This window comes from Atractosteus spatula, chromosome 7 (genome assembly GCF_055471065.1).
Source record: "Atractosteus spatula isolate fAtrSpa1 chromosome 7, fAtrSpa1.hap1, whole genome shotgun sequence".
In the NCBI taxonomy this organism is placed as follows: domain Eukaryota; kingdom Metazoa; phylum Chordata; class Actinopteri; order Semionotiformes; family Lepisosteidae; genus Atractosteus; species Atractosteus spatula.
Window position 1 is genome coordinate 52477323 of NC_142712.1, and position 17201 is coordinate 52494523.

General features: G+C 38.8%; 1 protein-coding gene across 2 annotated transcripts in view; it reads left to right on the plus strand.

Annotated features, from left to right (window-relative positions):
* Positions 1-470: 470 nt before the first annotated feature.
* LOC148831411 (monoacylglycerol lipase ABHD2) overlaps positions 471-17201 on the plus strand; it is a 28337-nt gene continuing 11606 nt past the window's right edge. Inside the window, exons 1-6 of one of the 2 annotated variants that reach the window (XM_088921424.1) lie at positions 471-667; positions 9489-9585; positions 9959-10171; positions 14108-14283; positions 15102-15269; positions 15816-15999. In XM_088921424.1, coding sequence (XP_088777550.1) covers positions 9966-10171; positions 14108-14283; positions 15102-15269; positions 15816-15999 — 734 coding nt within the window. In that variant the 5' untranslated portion in view covers positions 471-667; positions 9489-9585; positions 9959-9965. Of the gene's footprint in view, positions 668-1637; positions 1720-9488; positions 9586-9958; positions 10172-14107; positions 14284-15101; positions 15270-15815; positions 16000-17201 lie in introns of those variants that run through there. The other variant, XM_088921425.1, reaches the window with a different exon arrangement.

Sequence of the window (17201 nt, forward strand, 5' to 3'; positions counted from 1 at the left end):
TACTGGGTATTTCAAGAAGTGCGCTTAAGTTTTAGTTGACATACTGTATAACGGTACACTGTATATCCAAGAACAGACGGAGAGATCAACGAGCAGGCTGTTTGTTATTTCCAGTGAAGTCTCTGATAAACAATCCTCTAAAGCCTTCGTCTTTCCATTTGAAAAGGACAGAGCTACGCAACGTAAAAATAACTTGTATAACCTGCAATTGTCGTGATGGATTGACCAATCAACCGCGCCTGGTCACGTTTTTCAAGCACCAGCGCGCTGTACGAACTAAATGTGTGTTTTTTGTGTTTGTGTGTGCGTGTTGGGGGGGGGGGGCGGGCGGATCTTTTAACCCAATTCCGAGGAGAAGCCGGGGTGAAGGGCGGGTGATTGACAGGGCTGGAAGCCACTGAGCGGCGCCCGGGGAGTGACGGACAGCAGTGTGAGGCCCAACACAAGGGAAGACATGCTAATGAGCTTCTACAGTAGGAAGTGAGATCTGCCACTGCCAGGTATCGGTAGTTACCTTAATGTCTCTGAGGGCTGGGAGGAAAAGACCAGAAAGTGGATGCAGCATCAGTATATAATGCAACGATAAACACCTCCGAGAAAGAAACTGCATGGAAAGTAAGGGTTTTGGAAGGGAAGACGCGCAAACGGAGAACCGTGAAGAAGCCCAGTATGTTTTCTGTTGGACGTCTCCTTTTAATCGTTGTCGGTGCAGCTGGTGTCTGATCTTTTGCTGGGGTGCGCTTTAATCCCGTTAATAGTTGGCTTCATGTTCACAGTGAAGCTTGTGTGCGCTGACTGTATCGTTGCTTTAAAACGCTTTTTAAAGTGTACTCGTTAAATGTTGTTTTGGAAATGAAGCTGTATCGGCGAAGGCGCTGGGTAGCGGAGAGGGCCTTGGACAGACACGAACGCAGTTCTGCTTTTTTGACAGCCGGTATCTGCCGTCAATATCGTGATAGAAAGCTTCTAGAAGCCGCCAGTCGTTATTGCAAGACATCACTCTTTTAACGTCTTGCAACGTTTTTATTAAATTCCTAGCTTTAACAGTGTTTCGTGGAAATCTGTTGCTTTTGTGTTTCGATTTTAATAACACAAAAACACTTAGTCTGATTTTTTTATTCTTTAAAGAGGCACCGCTGTAATGGCATTTGAACTGTTGCTCTTAAAAACAGTTAGATGACAATTTTTCGAAGGAAAAACTATGAAACGGTTTCATTTTGTAAACAGTCTCAATGAAAATGATAAACCTATCTCGTCAGAGCTACAGTAAATACTAAATAAAAAACATCGCTTTCAACTTGCAATATGTCATTTCTTAAAATATTTTGAATTGGGATGCGAAGTATTTTTAGGACAAAAAGGAAGTAATTGCGGTTTAGTACACGTGCTTTATCCCATCATACTGTAATAGGGGAAAAAAAGCTGCTGCTTCTAATTCGTTTTGTTGAAATGGACGTCTGTGCAAGAGCAGTCTCAGCTTTTGAGGTAGTGTTAAAAAACAGAGTATTCTTCCTGGTTTTAATCTCCATCAAATAAGGCACAAACAAAACAACTCACGACAGCACCAGCTGACTTATACTAAGTCATCAAGAGGCGGTTCCGCCGAGACACCCTAACCACAGAAGCAGTTGTTTGTTCTGGGTGTTTTGGGCCTGGGACAGCTCGGTCTGTATTCCAGACTTGCACATCCCTTCTGGCGTGGATTATTGCGGTGGCCAGGTATTAAATATACTGTATGATCTATTGCGTGCATGACGCATTTTCTATCCTCCATCGCGATGTCTGCATCTCGGTATCTTGTAGTTTTATCCCGGACGTGGACAAAATGGATGTTTGTGTATAGAAGCAATGTGAATTTGTTTCTAAGTGTTCGAACAGATGTACTGGGCATTATATACTGTACTATAGGGCTTCGTATTATTTCGGGTATTCTGTGGGTAATGATTCCCGTCTGAATTAATTTGATTTTTGTAATTGTTAAACGTCAAACCGTGATTGCAATGTTATGAAGACATTTTAAAGAAGGCGATATGACGAAATTCTCAAAGGACATACTCTAATGACCTTTATTCTATAGCATATTGGAATTCTGAATATTAATGCTAAGTATCCACGGCGTCATTTTAAACCTGTGGGTGTGTAGCGCTAGGAAGATGAGGGTAAATGAGTTGTATCAATGGGCCTGCATCTATAAATGAACAATCTGCCTCTCGATGCCTTTAGAAAAGATTGTCTTCTCTGCACCTGAGTGATTCTCCAGTGTTCGCCCTCTGCATTGAAATTCACTGCCTCCCCTTCTATTAACGATGTTACATTTGTTTGCTTATCTGTACCCTCTCCAGCAGTACATTCATGCTCTTTTAACATACAGTAAACACAACTATCAGTTTTTAAAGCTGCTCTTTTAAATTTTGACCTTTGAGCTGGTCAGTTTTACTGCAGTGTCCCCTCTGTTCCCTCTCTTTATGGTGGACATGACTTTTTAATATTGGGGTTGACGTACAGTAGGTCTAATGAAAGTTTTATGTTTCAAGAAGAAGACACTTTTCCTAAGCTTTTGTTGGTATTTTTATTTAATTTTGTGTCTTTTGTGTGACCCCAGGTAGTTTTTGATGCTGTTAGTTACTGTGCACATTATTTGTGCGCTCCTTTCCACTCAGATATTCAGTGCCAGTGGGATAATTTAGGTGTTGCTTAATGAGAGTAATAATGAGAATCAAGTCTGCGACAGCAGAGTTACCACCTTTTAGCTCTTGTGACATCTCAAAATCTTAAGCAAGGCTGGGATAGGAGACCTCCAGTGAATACCAGACTACAGCTGTAGGCTGAGTGGTGTTTCTGGACCATTAGATGGTACTGTTTGGTACCATTGTGCCAATATGGGGGCACTGTGCTGTAGAAGATGCAAACCTCTATTAATGATCCCATAACATTGTTTCTAAGAATAGGGAGGTTTTCTCTAGGGAAGCCTGTGAATTATGAGGTGCTAGTACCATAAAAGTTCCACTGAAATGGTGAATTCCTATCTTCTCTATCTGCTGTGTGGCGTTTTGGGGCTTTTGGTGCATAATGGCTGTCTTATGTAACCCTGCTGGGTATCTCACTTCAGTGCTGGATGAAGTGGGTACCCTCCTATATGTAAAGCACTTTAGAAAAGTGCTATATTAATGTTAAAAAGAAAGAGAGACAATGGATGATTTTTTAATGAGAAGACATGAAGAAAATAATGAATGGACTTAATATAAAATGCCATCATTGAATGGGTGAGGTTGAGCATTGAATATACTTTTGTAGTTATCTAGATGATGAAGGAACCATGAAAAGCAGTACAGTTGAATGAATTGAATGAGTGTGATCTCTCACTGCTGGGCAGCCTGTGCAAAAACAAAAACTCTAATAAATGATAAAGTGAATAGTTTTATTTACAGTATTGATGTTAGTAAGAATGTATGAGGAATGATATCAAATGAGAGGGGTTTTATTTTGCACGATAATTAGAATGTGTTTTGCATGCTGTGTAAAAGTATGTTAAAAGCATGCAATTGAGGTTATTTTTTAATGTATTATTTCATGATTATAATTGTACGACTGTCTTCTTTCTGTGCTGCAAACTGTTCTTTAAACCCACAGAATTCTCTAGTGGAAAATGCATTATACATTAGGAATGATGTTTGATCTTTTATTTGGCAGAAAGTGAATCATCATTCCTGAAGAAATGTTGGTTTATTTTAATAAACCATCCAAACTTTTACAGGAGATGTATCACTGTTATGTGTTAAAACGGAACCATAACATTTGCAAAAGTCTGTGTCAAAATAATAAATATCAGAAGACAGTGAAATGTTTGTTACATCTTACCCATGAGATTCAAGTTTTTCTTGAAAAGAATTCAGACAGATGAGTTTCTTTGTAGCTTTTTTATGATATTAAATTCTTTGTCGGGTAAAGAAAATGCATAGTACTATAAGTGGAGGATTACTTAAAGAAAAATTCGGAACCAAATATATTTTAGAGTCAGTTAATGCCTGTTGATGTCCTGTGAGTCTCTAGATCTTTTCAGACGTACACTGGAATATGTATCCTATTGTCTTACTTAGCTATTGTGTATTTGTAAAGAGCCATTTCACGTATACAGAACCCATTTCATCCGCTCAATCTGTCTTTGGCTGACTTGATTCTACTTCCCCCAGGAAGGTCTATCCAGATCACCAGGGCTGTTTGGGCGGTCACATGGGGTCCATGCAGTCGAAGTGTCTCCAATGCTACAATTTCTGGGATGGCGATGTTCTATATCGTTGCTGGGTTATGGGTTTTAAGGATCCTCCTTCCTGTGGCTGGTCCTCTCAGAGAGCATTTCAATGCAATACGGTATGGTACAGTACAGAAGGCAGACAGGGGTCAGGGGGGCTAACGGGGCATGTGTGTAGTGTGTTGATGCAGATCTTCTCATCCCATCATACTGTGCTGTTTGCTTTTTTTTTCTATCAATTTCTTCTTTTACATCACACACTGGATGAGGTGTACGTGCCATATAGTGCAGCTGTGTTTGTTCATTTGGAGAGAAAATAGACCATTGGTATATAGAAAAGAGAGACAAGAAAGAAGGGATTTTGGGGTGGAGGGGCAGCTGTACTCCACAGCTTGTCTTTTGAAATTTATGAGCACACCACCGCTTTAAAACTCTAAACCTGAACATCCATGCATGGATGATCAATGGGTGTTGTCAAAAGAAACATCTTCACCAAGGAGATCAGTGCAAGAGTATAGTTAACCCATTGTTAAGTAGGAAGGTAAAAGAATTTCCGGGGCACATGTGCCTTTTAAAATATCTGTAAGCATCCAAGACAGAGACTGAAGAAGATTATTGAATATAGACATTAAAAAGCAGAGGTCTGCATCCCCATCCCCCCAGGTATTTACAGAGAAGTCACAGCTGTTGGAATGGGGCTGATGTATAATATTTGTGTTCCAGAGAGATTAGGGCATAATGAAAACAGGTCACACTCAGAGTGGGTGATTTTTCTCAATCTGGGTGATCTGTGTGCTACAAATATAGAATGGTCTAGCATTTCATTCCATTTGGCACAATCTCACATTACGTGGCCTCAAATATTATGTTTAATATGGCCAATCTGTGAAATGGCCATCTGATGCCTTAAATTATTCTGAAAACATTAACATAGTGATTTGGCCAATCCAAACTGAAACAGCTGGGTGACAAAAACAGACATTGAATAGGGTGCATTGCTGGGTATGTAGCAGTCGTTTTATGTTTTAAAACAAGTATATGTTAAATTTCTTCCTGCAAGGAAATTGTTAGGCATTTGGGTTAAATGACCATGACACAAAATTTAAGATGCTGTATTTTATGAAGGAAGAAGTATATCTCAAATGCTAATTTAGACATTTTCCACATCTTATTGTATTTACATTGTGGGGGCGTATGTTTTTTTTTAATGCAAATATATTCAACCTTGAGCTTCGCAAAAGGTGGGAATATTTCTGGGTCTCTTCATAACTTCTGTCTTTAGACTGGAAATGCCAATGGAGAGTCTTATTGTTACATATTGGTAATTGGTAGTGTTGGGATCATAATGCTTTGAATTCTTTCTCCTTCCGAAGGATGAATGCATTTAGACAAATTACTTTATAAACTGAGTTTACTTTCACCTTGGACAGTTACAGGAGCTAAAGTCATAGGTTGAGCAGGATTAAATGTATAATTACAATAACTATTATTTGTTTTTTCTCTTTTAAAAAAAAATGTAGTTCTATTTATTAGGCTGTATGTCTTCTAGTGACAGTAGTTTCACGCATTCACTTGGGTTTTTAAAGTTTTCAGAAGTTTTTTGAAAGGTTGGAACTACAGGATGAGGGATCCGGTTAGCCCAGGAAAAGGAATCCACTTCAGTGTGCAGTGATTTATCTCCTTTCCCCAAGGTTATAGTCAGCCATGTACATTCAAGAGCAACCATCAGTAAAGGCAATTTTAAAACTGAGCATCCAGATTCCCCTTCAGTATCAGGAACAATAAATTGAAATTGAGAAATTTTTAAGATGTGAAATAGATTTTTAGGGTTAATCCACAGCCAGACCTCTTATCTATATGCTGACGTCTTTAAGAATCTATGTAGTTTGCACAATACATATCTGATTCTTTGTTCCTATATAATTTATTTATTCACTCTTCTCGTCTGTTTGTTTGGTAAGATTCAGTAAGCTCTTGAGAACAATAAGAGTAGAAAGAACAGTAAGTCAGTATCTTTGTAGGTCCATCTAATGAGTGAATTTAAAACTCACTCCACTGATTCACTGGTCTGTTGTTAACCTCGCTGCTTGGAGAAGAAGTCTCAGAAGAAATGTAGCCTCTCCCACAGCTGACAGGTTGTGTATTTTGTGACTCATGATTTTCCCAGGTTACTTCTGTATCCTCAGGGCTGCACATAACAGGGAGGAGCGCATTTTGCTCAGCTTAACATGTCTATCATTTGGGGTAAAAAAAAAAGTTTTTCTTTTATCAAAGCAAACATCCACACACTCTCGTTAGGGCTGTAGAATTCCACTGAGATCTATTGCCTGTTCTGCTTCCTGATATCTTACTGCCTTTGCTTAGACCTTATTTAAAATATGTAAAAGCATGCCCAGTTTTGTGAGGAAGAAAGATGCATATCTTATGGACCTAATAAGTTTGCTATATTGTATAAACCAGTTCAGTTTTAGACTATCCATAATCAGGCTTTGCTTATCATCACACCAGTGATAATATTCTAATCTAGATGGTTCTGTCAAGTGAAATCACTGAGCTGGAAATTGTCACCAAGAGCCGTTCAAGGTCTCTGAGCACCATGACTAAGCAGCGTGCGAGGGCATGAACTAAGTTTCTTTTTCTGGAGAACAAAGATGTAGTTTAAATTGTTAATCATAAGTTCATATTCTTCAGTACATATTTTTTCATCCTAATTGTATTTTAGTCATATGGATAATGAGATGGTTTTATAAATGTTGCCACTAATTGATTGTGGCAACTTCATAAAGTCTTAAGAAGAATTGAGAGACTTAGGAATATTTGTCATGTGTGAAAGATAATAGAGAAGATTAAATCATGGTGGATGTAAGTTTTGTTGCTTCACTGTTCTGTTCATTGCACTGTTCTGTTATATTATCACATCACATCTTCAGCTCTGCCTCTGCGTGCCACAAGGCCACAGACTGGAATTGGGATTAGGGATATTTGAGGCTGGTATTATAACAGGCAGTGGCATTAAAAGGGACAGCTTTATAATGGGCATGGTAGCCTATAGCCTAATCTGTTGTAACTGCTACATAGTGTTTTTAATCCATTCTGTGCTTTGTGTTATTCATGTGCTTCACCTGCATTAACATACCCATAAGGCGATCAAATGTTAATTTATAACGCATAATGAAACTCTAAGGTACAATTGCATTGCCTGTGAAACTTTGGAAAATTAATCCCTCACATCTTTTACGCATCTGAGAAATGACCGAAGAAACCAAGCTTTTTTATGTGTCATCAGAGTGAATCTAAGAGTGATTTAAAACACGGGTTCCCTCTCGGGTTGTCTGCGCCTTTTTAAAATCATCAGCAGGTTAAGTCTGTGGAGACAGGGTAGACTGGACCAGGTTAACTTTCACTGGGTCTATTTAATGCTTTACCCAGATGACAAGGAGTCATGGAAAACCTTCAGTACGCAATTCCTGCAAGGTCGAGGGTTTCATGGTTTTTGTCTAATTAAGAAAATAATCTGGTTTACATACTGGCACTGAGTGGTAAAATTGCATTTTATCATTTTAAAAGTGCATCTTTGTTCTAAATGACCTTTATTCTCAACTCCTCACTCATTTCTACAGAATCCTTCCATCAGATCCAGTGCCCAACAGTAAGAAAGCTTGCAGTGGTTAGGAGGCCTCAGGGCTTCTCAATCTTTGGTCATACCAGTCTACTCAGTCACAGACTTTTCTTGCAACCAGTTGCTTTAATGTTTTAACTGATAATTGGCTAAACCAATGTAACAATTAGGACTCTGGCTCTATTGGGCTATATTGAATTGCTGCAGTGTAAAAGATTGGAAGGGCCATAGGTTGAATAGTCGTGCTTTATAGTTACACAGTTTATATAGTTTATAGTTAGTTTGGAAAACACTACTGTTGTGACTGCTAGCACCTGATGTGTTTTTTTTAAATAAATATTCTTTACAGGTATCATACTACATCTGATAGGCTAGTGTAAAACATCACCATGGTTCTTGGAGGTTAGGGTAGAACATTACTGGGGAGAGAGAATTCAGAGCTTGACAGTTTGGCAGCTGCTGAAGTAGAGTTGTCAATGGAAATGGCCATAGTGTCAAAAGGCTTTCTGTCCAATGCATGTGATTTGAAATGGTTTCTGTTTCTGTGAAATATAACTTTGCAGTAGAAATGAAAATATGCATGCCGTGTTGTTTTTAGTGTTCTGTGTTGTCAGTGTTTAAAGAGTATGTCACGTGAAATAATAAACGTAGCCTCACCAGATTCTCTTTCCAGGTTAAAAACACTCAAAATCTGTTTCTTACAGTATAAAGCAGGAGCTGCTTTTCACTTTACATCTCAGCCATAACATGTTTTGCCTGTTCAATACCTCTGCCTCAAGCACTGTTTACAGGTGACTCTGATCACTGACTGCAAAGCTTGTTTAACTACATTTCAGTGCAGTAGTCTAGCAGTTGATACATTTAGTATACAACAACGGAACAAGTTATCAAATGAAAAAGTAGTGTATAATACTCACAACTACAGTAAAATTAAAGGAGCATGAAAAAAGTAAACCCAGAGGGTGTAATTTTGTTAAATTGCTGTGACTAATTGCTGTTTAAAGTGTGCATTGTAAATTAAACACTGAAAACATGGGAGATTTCACATGAAAGGTAGTGCAGTAACAAGATGCCTGTCTGCAGCAAAACTTTCAGGTGTGGTTGACAGATGAGCCTGGGTATTATTGTATTGAGCCCTTGATCATGAAAAGAAAGCATAAATTTCACTTTACATTGAAGAATAGCAGTATAGGTTCAGCAGAAAAATAAAAATCTTTTTGTTGAATGAAGCTTTTTATGATCTGTAAATAAATAGAAATTTCACACATTTAGGTTATTTTTTTTCAACATTTTAATGGTGAAGATTGTAGTTGTCATGTCTACACGAGAGCAGTTGAGGACAGGACTGATTACAATTTATTTTGCTTCTGAGATGTAAACAAATGCAGCTCAATCTCTTTATCCAAGGCCTGAAGCAACCCTGTTAACACTATTGTTACTTTACTAAATCTAGTTTTGGTCTATACATAGCATTTCCAATCTGGGGAATCTGAAAGCTCACCTTCTAGAATGGTAGCACTGTTGACTCTTGTCCTCTCAACTGTACATATTGCTTGACAGCAGATTGTGTTATCTTTACAGTACGAACAGGGCAATCATCCTTGTCTTTGTTAATTGCAGATCTGACCGGAACACTGTGACGCAGAAACTTTTGCACAGGTCAGGAAGACTGGATAAGAAAGTAATACATTTATATACAGGAAAAGAAGCCAGCGTGGTAAGCAAAGTACAGTTTGACAGTTACTCTTGTGGTTATTTGTGTAGACACTTAAGAAAAATTGTGCCTTTTCTCTTCTGTTGTGCATACTGATTTATGCTGCATTTATAGTACAAAATACAATTTAAAAGCCTGACAAATTGTAAAGCAATCTCAATTGATCATATCTCATCTTATAAAGGGTGCAATAGATATGTTTTTTTCCCTCATAGATTACCCTCTGCCCCTGTGATTACAGAATTGCATCCTTTAATCACATCACATATTCCCTTATTCATATTTGGAGAGAGAATGTTTTTGGTATATTCCCTGATGAAATAATTTCCAGTGCATTTTAACTTGCACGCCCTGCATTGCTGTTGGTTTGCCTCAGATCCACCATGAATAACGAGGCTGAAGTCCACACCATTGCCCCCGAGATGCCAGCGATGTTTGACGGGATGAAGCTGGCAGCTGTGGCGGCTGTGCTCTACATCATTGTGCGCTGCCTAAACCTCAAGAGCCCTACTGCCCCTCCTGAACTCACATACCAGGCCACTCCGCTCAACCGCTTTGTGCTGAAATCTTGTCCCCTGCTGACCAAAGAGTGAGTACTGCCAGTCTCCTCCTCTGCAGGTGTCTTCCTCCCCCGTCCGAACACCTCCATGTCTTTCCTCTATCGCCAAACCATTCATAATATGGCAAAACTGATTTTGCATCTTTGAAGATGGCGATGTGAGATTCCTCACTTTCCTTTTACTCTGTTAGCTATGAAAATGGGGAGCACAGTAACTTCAGGCAAGGCAGTTGGGTTTCAGCCAACTTTCAGCGCTTAATTCCAATACCTCACAGCGGACACCGAATTGGAATAAAGCTGCCCATAGTGAATAAATGAGTCCTGTTGAAATTTCTGTAGAGTAACATTGTAACACTCCATATTGCGTTACAGAATAGTCTCAACTCATTTGAAGTTGTTCCTTAGTGGGAAGTCAGATTTTTCCTGAGTACTTCTATTCATTTGCTTTCAAGAGGTTGTTTAAATCTCCTTACAAATACAGTACTGTCAGGGTTCACATAACCAGCTTTCCCTTTTTATTTAACGTGACGGACCATGCTGTTATATAATGTCATCATTTCCATTATGGTTAGTACACCTTACTAAGGGCTAAAAGTGTATCCACTGCAGTTTCAGAAGGACAGGACAACAGTACAGAGAAGCTCGGTCAACAGTGTAAAGACGAGACTTTTTATCAGAAGTGTGTGGTGTATCAGATTTTAGCACCTTGCCCCTTGAAACTTTTAAATCTTCTGTGCTTGTTCTTAGACAGTAAATGATGATCTTATAGAAAGGAATTCTAGAAGCATGAAGTAAGTGTAGATTCTAAATTTAAAACGAAGCAGCCAAGCCTTGAATTTGTATCATTCATTTGAATTATTTAAGATGTATCAACTAGTTGAGATCTAATATGTAATAGATGTAGATAATGTTATTTCCTTTTTTTTGACTTGTTTGCTTTTTGAAGAACATTTCCATAGAAATCATAATGCAGTAGATGTTGATTTTAAACTCATGCAGCAATTTCAGTAATTCAGGTCAAGAAACATCCTTCTCTACTATTAATCTTCAGTTGCAATATTCTGACTAAGACTGCTGAGTGAGATCTAGGCTTCACTGTCAATAATTGGATCTATGAGGTTTATGTAGAGAAAATCTAATTATGCTGTCATTACTCAGTGCCTGTGTTCTGGTTGCTTCTCATCTTGCTTGCTACCTAACATGACTTATTAGAGCTATTAGGTCTAATCGGTTTTCTTCTTTTATGAAATCCGGTCTAGCCGTGATTATGTAATTCTGACTTTGGCTCAAGCCACTATTCCTAGGAACGGATGTATAATGGACATTGACAGGGGTATTTCTAACAACAGTTAATACCTGTCAGACCAGGTATTTTTTCTGCCAGCACTTAAATTACTGCAGCAAACCTTCATTTACAGCTTCTGTTACAAACAGTGTTTGTGAAGTAAAAACATAAATATTAAGAGAAGTGGAAAAGTTGTGTTGTACTATAAAAGTTTTTTTTCTTTTCAGTAACAGCTCATGTATTTATTACAATGAACTTCTATGAGTCAATGGCTATCTAATGTTCTGAAATAAGTCAAAAAAATTTTTTTGCTTTAAAATTATCTGGAATTGAATAATCTGGGTTTAAATACAGGAAATAACATTTACTGTACTGCTTTTGCCAAGGTTGTTTCCATCTAAACTGTTGCTTATGCAAATCAGGTGGTTTCCCCTCTTTACATTTAATGAAAGGTTATTACTGTGTACCTGCTCTGAGAGGACTGTGCTAACCAGTGTCACCACAGCACTACAGTACACGTTAACCTCAAAGTGCAGTAGGTCTACATTGTGTTTCCTAAAGTGGGAAAATTAGTGGCTGACATTTAAAGGGAAACTGCAACACTATTTTTATATTTCAGGGTTAAAAAAAATTAACATTGATCAGTGCATTTCAAAAGACAATAAAAGTAAAATGTACACAGTAACATGTAAACCTTCCAATTTACATCACAAAATAGATTAAATTTCCAGGTATGCGCAGCACCATTTTCTTTGATTCAAAATGAGGCAACAAAACTTCAGGTGACGCGATATGGCCTTATTACATTGTAAACAAGCAGGCTTATGAATGCATCTCTTTTAATTCAATAGAAATATTGCTTTTCAATTTTGAGGTGGTTTTCCCAACAAATACTACGTCTTAACTGTGCATGCAGATCACGTTGGAACATTTCTGTAGTGAAATGTCTGCTGTACAACCTATACTTATTCGCTCGTACAGTACATCACGTTACATTAGTCATTGCAGTGACTGCTGAGCAGGAAGGGCCGCATCACATCACAGTTCTCGCAAACTCTTGCTCTTGCCTCTGGTGAGGCTAGGGGGTTGCGACAGCATGGTGACTTACGGTACTTTCACAAGGTTCACTATTTTGTGTTTAATTTGTAAAATCTTTCAATACTGTTAATAAATTTATTTTGTTCCAGAGATTTAATAGCCTAGGAAATTGGGACAGTAGTTCCCCTTTAAAGCGGTGCACATAACAGTTTATCTTAAATCCAAAAACATCTCAATTTAGATTTGCAAGTGTGGAATGATGGATAATATGCAGTAGACATTCTCAATGTGGATGGATTAAGAAGAGATGATTGCTTATGTAAGAGCTTCAAGAAAAATAACACAAGTGATCTGATTTCAGTGAAAAGACTGTAAATGTTTGCAAAGCTCTGGATACAACAGTGGACTTTGCTTCGTGCATATAATTTTTGTACCAGTCGGTGCTCAGTTGTATGGAAATAAGTACCATTCAGGAAGCTGTTTGCTGTCTTTGGAAGCATCAGGCATGATTACGACAGGTGACCTTAACATTAACAGTTGGGTTACAGTTCGGATACCACTAACCAACTACTTGGTTGTTGTTTGTCGTTGGTGTTTAAATATTATTGTAGAGCATACTGCCAACCCATCTTAAGCAGGTTCATTATGGGATGCTGAAAGCTTTCCCTGTATTCATGTGAGCCACCCAGTTTTTCCTAATAATCATAGTGAGCCTGTCTTATAGCTATCAAATGAAAAGTCGTGTTAAACTATGGCATGTAAAGAGAAGAGTTAAAGAGTTTATTGAAAATGTACTAAAGTGATAAGTTAATTCAATTAGCAGATTATGCAAATCACATCTGTATGTGCTTTCTAGTTAAAAAATGTGTGTAATGTGTGAGGAAATGCATTATTTACCAGGAAATTCACCATTAACAAGTCCTAGTCCTGAGTCCTTGGCTACGAAGAGTGTGTAAGCCAAGGCTTTAGCGTACATATAAAACACAGGAGTAAAACTCTGATATGGTCTTTTGATTTTTTTTAGTCGGGTTTGTCCTGGTATATAGCCTAGGCTGTAAGGTTGGAGACAGCCTGATGTTGACTCAACAGCTGCAGCCTGGATTGTGGCTTAGTTATACTTACTGTAAAAACCCTTTAGAATTCCCAACTTCACCATCTGCCTCCTTCGTTGAATCAACTGTTCCTAATGCTGCCAGTGCGTTAAACCAGTAAACACAGATTGAAGTCTGTGATTTTCATGTGTTGGTCAGTTTCCTGCCTCTTGCTCTCAAACTAAATGAGCAGAAATTGCTGGAATGATCCGCAGTGTCTCAGCTGGAGGGCAAAGGGCAGTATATCAGGCTGTGGCAAAAGGGAGGAGAACTTTCAGCTGTCTGCATGTTTATTTCATGACATAAAACCCATAATCTTCACGGTGTCTCATTATTAGTAGGACTTGCTATAGAAAAGTGTGGTCTCTTTAAGAATGCACTACATGGAATGTTTCCCACAGATTGAAAATGTTTTAACTAAGCTTTTTTGGGCCATGGCTTGTTTAAATGGATTTGTTTAAATTGTTTTATTGTAATAGGTTTATTAAAAAAGTCTGGCCTCACTGTTAATGAAGAAAACAGTTGAACAATACTATTGTGTTCCTAACACAGGTACATTCCTCCCCTGCTGTGGGGTAAAAGTGGGCACCTGCAAACAGCCCTATATGGCAAAATGGGCAGGGTAAGCTCACCACATCCATATGGGCTCCGGAAGTTCCTACCAATGCAGGATGGTGCCACAGCCACCTTTGACCTCTTTGAGCCTTTGGGGGACCACTGCACAGGAGGTAAGAGGGATATTTTTGGGAAGAACGTGCCTGTTCTGGATTTCTGTTTCCTTGTGGCTCCTCTGATACTGCAATACTCCTTGGTGAGGAATGTGTGTGCTAGTTGGGCACGAATGGAACAAGTCCTTTTCTGGGTAAATATGAAGTTGCACTATCTGCATCTGGCATCTCTCTGCTGTTTTTAAATAAACGTGCAACCACATGCCCCAGCTGAATTGTCAGGCAGAAGGATTTTGCTTTTTACTGTGCCAGTGCCTGGACTGCTTGTGTTTTTATGATTGACTCACGTTGTGTGAGGGAACTAGAGTGATACTAGAAGCCAAATGGGATTTTAAAGGTGCTGTTCAAGAAGTACGTCTTACATTTGTTGTGTAAAAAGGTAAACAAACAGTGCTTGCGTAAAATTACTACTTGTACTTCTGCATTCTGTTGTCCTGGCTGCGAAGGTGTGAAATGTCAAAACCGATGTTCATTTTCTGAAAACCATGACTAAGTAGCTCTTTTTTGTTTTATTCATAATGCTGCTCAGTATCATGCTCTAGGTTTAACAAGATTTAGCTGGCTGAGAGACACTAGTAAACCTGGACAGCATATCTTTGGACTGTGGGAGGACACCATAAAACCTGGAAAAATGCAGAAACAGAAATGCAGGCAACTGTAACCTCTACATTGAAGGCAGCCCAGGCTCAGAGCTGCAAGATGAATTGCTGCCTCCCACACCACCATGCTGTCTGTTTTCTGGTCATGGGTATCAAAATGTTTAACATGTTTGTACTACAAATTCCATACTTTTTGCTTGCCTCCTTTTTAATCTTCAGATGAAGTCACCATGGTGATATGTCCAGGAATTGGAAATCACAGCGAGAAGCATTATATCCGCACCTTTGTGGATTATGCTCAGAAGCAGGGATACAGATGTGCTGTTTTGAATCACCTGGGAGCCCTGCCAAACATTGAGCTAACCTCTCCCCGTATGTTCACCTATGGTAAGGCTTGTAAGATTGTCAGTGATGTCTCTAAATTACAACTTGATTTAAAGATCATTACATGATACTGTCACAATACAGCTACAGATTTTATCCTGAACAAAGCAAGACGATGACTGTGACTAATAATATTGGATTGCCTCATTAAATTTAGGTTATGCACTGTCTTAAAAAGAAAGTCACCACCATTCCCCTTGCTTTCTGATGCCGAGCGCAGTTCGTGGGACCACTGCAGTGTCATTAAGCATTAGTCAATCAGCAGTACCTGTCTCTTTTTTTTCTAGTCTTCAGAGTGATCACTTGATTTTGAAAGGATGCACAGCACGTTGCACATTGCACAGCATCATTTTGCTGTTGAGAAAGAACTCCTGTTGACTATTTTTGAATTTTCTTAATTTTTCAGCCTGTTCTTCCTTACTCATTGATTTTTTTTCCCTTCATGTCACTAAATATTGCATTTTGTGCCACCGTGATTTGTAACTCATTGTGTATTTACAGTAAGACTGGAGCAATAGCTATAATGATTAACCCTGTTTGCCCTCTCAGGCTGTACTTGGGAATTCAGTGCCATGGTTAGCTACATCAAAAAGGCATACCCCCAGACACAGTTGATTGTGGTGGGGTTCAGCCTTGGAGGCAACATTGTCTGCAAGTTCCTGGGAGAAAATCGCACCAACCAGGAGAGGGTGCTCTGCTGTGTCAGTGTGTGTCAGGGATACAGTGCGCTCAGGTGAGTGGCCAGTTAGAAGAAAGCCATGGCCGACTGGCTCAGAAGGAAAAGAACATATTTACAATTGACCGTGTCGTTTTTGCACATTCATTACCGCCTATTGGCCAAGAACCTGAACTTTGAAACTTTTTATACAGTTAATTGTTATATTACACTCTTTTTCTACTATCACACAAGAGTTATCTCTTTTTGTTTGCTTGATTCACAACAAGCAAGGCTCTTGCCTAACACGTTCTGCTTGCACGAATGCTGTAAAAACATCTGAATCATGGAGATAATTTCTGATTTGCCACATACTGCCAACAATTTGGTTGCTGGAGAGTAAAGTAATCGGCTGATGTGACTAATTTTCCAAGCACACGGGAGTGGGGGATGTCATGGGGAAACATCCTCTGGCCTGCCTAATCTGAATTCCTGAAACTTTTCCAGGCATGCATTCTCTAATCCCTTACTGATGGTAGGAAGCATGCACAGTGAACCATTGTTATTCTGTTTTCTGTCTCTTAAAGCCAGTTACAGGACATGTAGAAATAAAACATTAAGAGCACTTTTTTGTGAAGTAATCTCTGTGAGGGCCTTGAATCAGTGAGAATGAGCTATTTCTTTACTATGTTCCTTTTCTCTGTGCTGCACTGTGAAAATGTGAGTTAGAAAATAGTTTTTAAAACGTAAAGCATTGTACTCATTCCATTGGTCTGAAGTAATTCCGGTTATGCTGGGAGAATTGTGGCTGATAACGCTTTCACATCTATTATAATGTGATTTATGCAAACATGATATTTTGAATTCTGCACATTCTTCAGATGATGAAACAGGAAGAAAAATTTCAGAGCAACAAACATAAATCTGCTGTTTTGAAATTGTCACACTGTCCTTTAAAAAATGTTATTTCTTGGCGAGATTTGGAGAATACACTTAACATTACTGCTTTGGAGAAAATGAAGCTAAAATGGTAGCTTAGTTTATTCAGGGACAATGTTCATTTTCATTTTGTGTGAGCTTATTTATTCCCTATTGACCTGGTTTTGTTTTGGAGTGTCTGCCAATTTGCACTCCCAGCAGCATGACCAAGGCATTAAACTAATTAAAACCAGCCCCATATGAAGACAGCATCTGTCGCCATGCCAGAGATTACAAAAATGTTCAAATTTAGGTGCTATAAGGGAGTGATATCTGGTACAGGGAATGCATTGTAGAACCTC